Below are 9130 nucleotides of genomic sequence, written 5' to 3'. Positions count from 1 at the left end.
GATTGTTACTCAGTTAACAGCTGCTCAAATATCTCGATGTTTACAATTTAATAAAAACTGGGAAATTTCTCTTGCCTCATATCCTGGTTCATTTTCTAATCATTATCCATCATCTAAATTGATTGATTTTCTCCGGACTAACACTATGATATCTCATTCCCCAATTTCAGATGTTCCAGTTAAGGGACCCACTATTTTTACAGATGCAAATAAAAATACTGCTGGATATTGGACCCCGGAATGTTCCAAGGTTCTCCCCCACTCATTTTCTTCTGTACAGCCCGCTGAATTGTGGGCTATCTATTTAGTTTTGTAAGATTTTCCCCAACTTCCTATTAACATTGTTTCATATTCTCGATATGCTGTTCTCTCTTGCCTACAGCTTCCCCATGTCTCCCTTCCACTGACCCTTAAAACAGCTATTGATAAATTGTTTTACCAAATACAATTGCTCTTGCAGCATTCAGAGTTAATTTTCTTTACTCACATCCGTGCACATTCTGCCCTTCCTGCACCCTTATCATTCAAAAATGCTACAATTGATGCCTTACTTTATCCTATAAAAGCAGCAAAACAAGAACTTCTCTTACAACATACCAACTCCAAAGGGTTACAAAAATCTCATGCTATTACTCGAAAATAAGCTCAAAATATTGTTCGTTCTTGTTCCATATGTGCATCCTTTGCTTTGCCATTTACCCCACCAGATGTCAACATAAGAAGACTACAAGCAAATCAGATATGGCAAATGGATGTAATTTACATTTCTTCCTTTAGACAACAAAAATGTGTGCATCATACTATAAATACTTGCAAACATTTTCAATGGGCCACTACATTACATTCTGAAAAGGCTGACACTTTTATTACTCATTTGTTATCTTGTTTTGCAGTTATGAGATTACCAATTAAATTAAAAACTGATAATACACCTGCTTACCAATATGCAAAATTAGCTCACTTTTTATCTCAATACCATATAACTCATACTTTTGGTATTCCTTATAATAGTCAAGGGCAAGCTATCATTAAAAGAACTAATCGTATCTTGCATGATTATCTTAAAAAAATTAAAAAGGGGAAACAAGAGAGATTTATGAAACCTAAAGACATTTTGAATAAAACCTTACTTACCCTAAATTTTTTGAATGTTTGCAGCAAGGGAAATCTATCAGCAGCAGAGTTGCATTTTCAAGGGAAAGAAGAGGATAAGAAGATCTTTAATATGCCTATTTGGTATAAAGATAAAGAGAAAAGTTGGATCCCAGCATCATTAATATATTTGGGACGAGGGTATGCTTTCATTTCTGTTGATAATTACAGGTTTTGGACCCCAGCAAGATTGATCAAAATCAACAATGGCTGATCCCCTTGTTCAAAAATTCGAAGAGCTTACTATGCAGAGAAGCCTTACTTCCCGTACAAGGGAAGCAACACCTCCTACATGGGGTTAAATGAAGAGGATGACCCAGGAAGCAGAGAAGACGTTAATGAAGGTGGGGCAACCTCTGAATCCTACCAATCTTTTGCTTGCCATGATGGCGGTGGTGACATGTCAGGTAATCGGTGTATCAGCAAGTAATCATACATATTGGGCATGTATACCTAATCCCCCATTAGTAACAGCAGTTTCCTGGGGGGAACCAGAAATGCAGGTATGTACTAATGAGACTGCCTTCTTTCCCCTGCCAGCTTGTGGGGGAATAGAACAACTATCTCATCATAAACAACAATATAATATTAGTAATTTGACCATTGCAGTGGAAGGTATTCCTTTATGTATAGGGGGACACCCCTTTTGTCTGTCCACCAAGGGACATTCTCATCGCTCTTATAATACTTGGGGGGTAAAGTATAATAATTACCATTTTGCTACTTTTACTGTGCTTGTTTCCATCAGGGGATTTAGCACCTCAACAGAACCGATAGATATTCATAATGGAAAACACATGTCGCTGTGTCCTGTTAACTTTTTTGTTCCTTCTCTAGAATCTTTGGAGTGGGAACGTTGCCGAGGTCATCGACCCTTTAAAGTCATGAATTACTCTGGGGCCATCATTGTAGATTGGAGTCCAGATCATCGGCAATTCTTAAAAAAATGGTCAAATAAATCTTTTAGGTGGCATCGTGCAAATAGCACTTTGATGGGCAATGGTAATGAAACAGTTAAATGGCAGCAATTTGCACTTGTCCCTCCACAATTACAATTGCAAGGATATCCGCACATTCAAGGAGATATTTGGAAACTATGGGCAGTTTCTGGTAATCTCACTATCTGGTCAGGAAATTATACTTTAGACAGTGGTGACTCTTCGGGTCCATTCCATGTTAATTTACATGTTAATAAATCTTATTCCACAATGGCATGTGTAAAATATCCTTTTGCATTGTTATATGGAAATTGGACCTAGAATGACACTGTGGGGTCTGCGTCATGTGATTATTGTAACCTAACTCAATGTGTAAATCAGTCTTGATGGAAAGAATTTGAAAGATGAGCCTATAACTCCAATTTCTCATTAGTAATTGTTAAAGCTCAGACAAAAGTACGGTTGCCTATAAATCTGACTCAGCTGTGGCCAAATTCTTTTGCTGTTTCTCATCTAGTAACCACTGTCAGACTTTGCTACACCGATCTCGACGTATGCTTGGTGTGGTCATTGCTTCGATTCTAGCAGTCGCGTCAGTAACTGCAACAGCGGCGGTAGCAGGCCTTGCGTTACACCAAGAAATTCAAACAGCTGATTTTGTTCGGGACTGGCATAAAGACTCTCATTTGTTATGGCAACAACAGTGAGATTTGCACAACTTGCTACTGGCGTGCTCAATCTTCAATGCACTGTTTCCTGGCTTGGAGATCAATTAACTGTTTTATCTACACGAAGTGTGTTGAAATGTGATTGAAATTCTTCTCAGTTTTGTATAACACCTGTACCATTTAACATGAGCCCTTCAAGAGATTAACCGAGACATATAAATAAAAAGAGTTCTAGATGCCCATCATCTAGAGAGATTCCGCCTAGCCCCCAAGAGGTGGCTGGATAGCCAATGACGGGTAAGACCCTCAGAGGAGGGCAACCTAAGACAGGCACAGCCACAAGAGGGGCTGGCGAGGCTGGAGGTTGGCCGCCTACAGCTTTATGCCTTGCTCTACAGAACATCAATACAAATGTCTCGAGGGCTTAAATAAAATAAAAAAGGGGGAGATGAAGGGTTAATGCAGCCACAATAGGGAAAGTGGAGATGTGCTGCTTACAAACAAGATGTTCTGCCAAGGAGTCTGGACACAGCTTTGAGTTTAATGGTCCCTTGCTAACTAGCGAGCATTCCTTTCTTTTGATAAGAAAGAGAGAGGATTCTGGATAGACTGCAGTAAACAGAGGTTTCACTCCCCCTTGCTGTATGATAACATGTATGCACCTGCACTGTACTGAAACGGCTTATTCATACAGTCTGGAATTCTGCCTAGGGGGCTTTATAATAATAAATGGCAATTAGTTTGCCCAGTTGTTCCTCTGGCCAGAGTGGTGTCCTGTCTGTCTCTTGGGTGTCTCGTATGTCTCATATGTTTTGTGTCATTTCACTCGTAATCACCAGTAATCAACAATAGTCAGTATAAAGGTCTAAGTCAAATTGTGTGTAGGAGCCTGGAATAAATGATAATCCCTCCAAAATTTATCAGACACATTTTCAAGTTCAGTTCAGTTCAGTCTCTCAGTCGTGTCCTAATCTTTATGATCCTATGGACCGCAGCACACCAGGCCTCCCTGTCCATCACCAACACCCGGCGTTAACCCAAACTCATGACCATTGAGACAGTGATGCCATACAATCATCTCGTCCTCTTTTGTCCCCTTCTCCTCTTGCCTTCAATCTTTCCCAGCATCAGGGTCTTTTCAAATGAGTCACCTCTTTGCATCAGGTGGCCTAAGTATTGGAGTTTCAGCTTCAACATCTGTCCTTCCAATGAACACTCAGGATGATCTCCTTTAGGATGGACTGTTTGAATTTCTTTGCTGTCCAATGGACTCTCAAGAGTCTTCTCCAACACCACAGTTCAAAAGCTTCAATTCTTCAGCACTCAGCTTTGTTTATAGTACAACTCTCACATCCATACATGACTAATGGAAAGACCATAGCTTTGACTAGATGGACCTTTGTTGGCAAAGTAATGTCTCTGCTTTTGAATATGCTGTCTAGGTTTGTCACAACTTTTATTCCAAGGAGTAAGTGTCTTTTAAATATCATGGCTGCAGTCACCATCCACAGTGATTTTAGAGCCCTCCAAAAGAAAGTCTCTCACTGTTTCCATTTTTTCCCCATCTATTTACCATGAAGTGATGGGACCGGATGCCATAGTCTTACTTTCCTGAACATTGAGCTTTAAGCCAATCGTTTCACTCTCTTCTTTCACTTTTATCAAGATGCTCTTTAGTTCTTCTTCACTTTCTGCCATAAGGGTGCTGTCATCTGCACACTCAACATTATTGATATTTCTCCCAGCAATCTTGATTCCAGCTTGTGCTTCATCCACCCCAGCATCTCATGATGTATTCTGCATATAAGTTAAATAAGCAGGGTGACAATATACAGCCTTGACATATGTCTTTTCCTGTTCGAAACTAGTCTGTTGTTCCATGACCAGTTCTAAATGTTGGTTCTTGACCTGCATACAGATTTCTCAAGAGGCAGGTCAGATGGCCTGGTATTCCCTTCTCTTTCAGAATTTTCCACAGTTTGAGGTGATCCACACAGTCAAAGGCCTTGGCATAGTCAATAAAGAAGAAATAGATATTTTTCCAGAACTGTCTTGCTTTTCCAATGATCCAGTGGATGTTGCTGCTACAGCTAAGTTGCTTCAGTTGTGTCCGACTCTGTGCGACCCCAGAGCTGTCAGCCCACCAGGCTCCCCCAGTCCCTGGAGTTCTTCAGTCAAGAACACTGTAGTGGGTTGCCATTTCCTTCTCTACTAGTGGATGTTAGCAATTTCATATCTGGTTCCTCTGCCATTTCTAAATCCAGCTTGAACTTCTGGAAATTCATGGTTCATCTATTGCTGAAGCTTGCCTTGGAGAATTTTTATCTTTACTAATGTGTGAGATGAGTGCAATTGTGCATACTTTGATCATTCTTTGGCATTGCCTTTCTTAGGGATTGGAATGAAAACTGACTTTCTCCAGTCCTGTGGCTACTGTGGAGTTTTCCAAATTTGCTGACATATTGAGTGCAGCACTTTCACAGAATCATCTTTTAGGATTTGAAATAACTCAACTGGAATTCCATCACCTCCACTAGCTTTGTTCATAGTGATGCTTCCTAAGGCCCACTTGACTTCACATTCCAGGATGTCTGGCTCTAGGTGAGTGATCACACCATTGTGATTATCTACATCATGAAGATCTTTTTTATATAGTTCTTCTATATATTCTTGCCACCTCTTCTTAACATCTTCTGCTTCTGTTAGGTCCATACCATTTCTGTCCTTTATTGAGCCCATCTTTGCATGAGATTTTCCCTTGGCATTTCTGATTTTCTTGAGGAGATCTCCAGTCTTTCCCATTCTATTGCTTTCCTCTATTTCTTTGCACTGATCACTGAGGAAGCTTTTGTATGTCTCCTTGCATTTCTTTGTATCTCTGCATTCAAATGGGTATATCTTTCCTTTTCTTCTTTGCTTTTTACTTATCTTCTTTTCACAGCTATTTGTAAGGCCTCCTCAGACAGCCATTTTGATTTTTTGCATTTCTTTTTCTTGGAGATTGTCTTAATCCCTGTCTCCTGTACAATGTCAGGAACCTCTGTCCATCCATAGTTCATCTGGCAGTCTGTCTGTCAAATCTAGTCCCTTAAATCTATTTCTCACTTCTACTGTATAATCATAAGGGATTTGATTTAGGTCATACCTGAATGGTTTAGTGGTTTTCCCCACTTTCTTCAGTTTAAGTCTGAATTTGGCAATAAGGAATTCATGATCTGAGCCACAGTCAGCTCCTGGTCTTGCTTTTGCTGACTGTATAGAACTTCTCTATCTTTGGCTGCAAAGAATATAATCAATCCGATTTTGGCATTGACTGCCTCAGTTCAGTTCAGTTCAGTCACTCAGTCATGTCCGACTCTTTGCGACCCCATGAATCGCAGCACGCCAGGCCTCCCTGTTCATCACCATCTCCCAGAGTTCACTCAGACTCACATCCATCAAGTCTGTGATGCTATTCAGCCATCTCATCCTTGGTCGTCCCCTTCTCCTCCTGCCCCCAATCCCTCCCAGCATCAGAATCTTTTCCAATGAGTCAACTCTTCGCATGGGGTGGCCAAAGTACTGGAGTTTCAGCTTTAGCCTCATTCCTTCCAAAGAAATCCCAGGGTCGATCTTCAGTATGGACTGGTTGGATCTCCTTGCAGTCCAAGGGACTCTCAAGAGTATTTTCCAGCACCACAGTTCAAAAGCATCAATTCTTCGGTGCTCAGCCTTCTTCACCGTCCAACTCTCACATCCATACATGACCACAGGAAAAACCATAGCCTTGACTAGACGGACCTTAGTCAGCAAAGTAATGTCTCTGCTTTTGAAGATACTATCTAGGTTGGTCTAGTGATGTCTATATGTAGAGTTTCTGTTGTGCTATTGGAAAAGAGAGTTTGCTATGTCCTCTGTGTTCTCTTCACAAAACAATGTTACTCTTTGCCTTTCTTCATTTTGTACTCCAAGGCCAAGTTTGCCTGTTACTCTAGGTATCTCTTGACTTCCTACCTTTATATTCTAATACCCTATGATGAAAAGGACATCTTTTTGGTTGTTGCTGTTTTTGTTTTGGTTTAGTTCTAGAAAATCTTGCAGTTCTTCATAGAACCATTCAACTTCAGCCTCTTTGGCATTGCTGTTTGGGGTATAGACTTGGATTACTATGATACTGAGTGTTTTGCCTTGGAAATGAACAGAGATCATTCAGTCATTTTTGAGGCACCTTTTTTTTCTTAGAGTTTACCTCTCCCCCCACCCCCCGCTTTTTTTTTTCTAATAGTGGTTAATGATATTGTTTTCCAAGGCCCATAGGTTTATTCTTAACCCATTAAAATAGAACCTTATATATGTGTATTGTCTTATTTTGTCTCATTGCTTCAGTGTGTCCTATGAACAGATGATGGTATCAAATTTTCTAAGCAAGATATCCTCTGTTCTACCATCTCTCCTACTTGACATTCAAGGCTGTGATCTATTGCTTTCCTGTCCCAGTTTATTAATTAGTTTTCACGTTAGGTCTAAGCATGGAAGTGATGACATATAATGGAAAGTACATGCACTCTGAAGGTAGACACACTAGAGTTAGAATTCAGATTTATCAGCTGTTTGGCAGTGAAAAAGTCATTTCAGTGACTTTTTTTTTTAAAGGATATTATACTTATATTGTAATTTTTGTGTGATGACTAAGCTGTATACCTTAGTGAAACTAGTCATCCTTTTGTGGAGGTTTAATAAATGCTAACTTTCAAACTTAATGGAAATTTTAGTAGTACAATGTTTGCTATTAAAGTATTGTGTGTGTGTGCTTATTCTCAACTTGTGAAGTGGGTATCTAAAGTATTTCAGGAATTGTAAGCAGTAATTTAAAAAATATTTATTAAATTTTGACTTTTGTATTAATTATTGTGTGTTAATTATATAATGGTAGAGTATTCAACATACAGAGCATGATTTTTGTTGTTTTATGCTGTCATTTTATCTCAACTGTATGGGTGATGTTAAATAAGTAAATAAATATTTAATTAACTATTAAAATGAAATACTCTTTGTATTTTTGTTGTTGCTATTGTTTTAGCTTTTGACTTGTGTTACTATTAAGAAGTAAATATATATATATATATACTACTCAATGTAGCCCATTTATTTAAAGAAACAAATGTATATTTTTTGTTGAAATCTATGGGTCAGAACACAATTTCATTCTAAAGTTGTCATTTCAGAATACTCAAAGTACATAACAAAATTCATAGTATTATCTACTATTCAAGAAGGATTCTATTATTATTCACTACTGATATTATATTGAAAGATACTAGGATTTTAAAATCTAAATTTTACATGAAATTGGGAACATTTCCTATTGTGTATGAGATACTAAAAGCAATCTTTAAGGGAACAATGGGTATAAGAACAAATTATTCAATAACCTTTCTCTTTCATTCTGCTTTAAAGAATGTAAAACAGTTTGATGTTTTTTATTGTACTAATAATAACAGATTCAGAAACACTCAATATTATGCAGAAATAAATCTGTATGTGAAAATACTAATGTGTGCACTTGAAGAAGTTTGTATCACATATAGCTAGGTAGGTAGCAAAACAAATCAATAGTAAATAGATAGATGATATACATTTCTTTTATGTTTCCACAGACAGTGCTGACTAATCTTCATCAGTAGTGTGGTGGGCTGATCAGGTCATATGCTTCCTAATGTAAATTGGACCAGAGAGAAGGAAACTACAAAGGTAAGCCTGACATTTTATGTGAATTTGCACCATGATTTATTGCCAAATTCTAAGAAGGAAAGAAACATAGCAACTACCCATAAAGCTGTTTCACAAAGCTGAAAAGGAAAAACAATGGTGTAGATGGATTAACAAGGAAATGTGTACTTGGCCAACATAGTATGCTGGGTCCTAGTATTCCTATTAGATGTCTGATGAGCTGAAACCTAGGAATAAGTGCAGAACTAGAACTAAACTTGACTCATCATCTCCTCTCCAACCTAAAGGACTTCAAACAAATGCATTTTCTCAAGGGATCAATTGCTTATCACCTTACTCTCACTGTCATCCATATAAGCCCTAATCCTTCTTGGGAGACATGTGGTATCATTTTGAGGCTCTATAATTTACTATGATGCTGCTGCTGCTGCTGCTAAGTCGCTTCAGTTGTGTCCGACTCTGTGCCACCCCAAGGACAGCAGCCCACCAGGCTCCTCTGTCCACGGTATTCTCTAGGCAAGAACACTGGAGTGGGTTGCCATTTCCTTCTCCTATAATTTACAATACATGGTATCCAAAATTAAAGTTTTTATTAATTACTGGCATTTCATGTAGTAGAATCTAATGCCCTGAAAATTAGAAGAAGAAAAAAAGACAATGTAA

At 38.5% G+C, this 9130-nt stretch overlaps 1 protein-coding gene across 1 annotated transcript; it reads left to right on the top strand.

The window, feature by feature from the left end:
- The first annotated feature begins 1219 nt into the window (after positions 1-1219).
- Positions 1220-2411, top strand: LOC120851308 (endogenous retrovirus group K member 24 Env polyprotein-like). Its single transcript, XM_040223993.1, has 2 exons — positions 1220-1559; positions 1990-2411. The coding sequence occupies exons 1-2, from the start codon at positions 1445-1447 to the stop codon at positions 2409-2411; spliced, it is 537 nt and encodes a 178-aa protein (XP_040079927.1). The 5' UTR covers positions 1220-1444.
- The last annotated feature ends 6719 nt before the right edge of the window (positions 2412-9130 follow it).

The sequence above is a fragment of the Oryx dammah genome, unplaced genomic scaffold (genome assembly GCF_014754425.2).
Source record: "Oryx dammah isolate SB20612 unplaced genomic scaffold, SCBI_Odam_1.1 HiC_scaffold_25, whole genome shotgun sequence".
Lineage (NCBI taxonomy): Eukaryota > Metazoa > Chordata > Mammalia > Artiodactyla > Bovidae > Oryx > Oryx dammah.
Note: the sequence above shows the minus strand (reverse complement) of the source record. Positions and strands in the feature narration are given on the sequence as shown.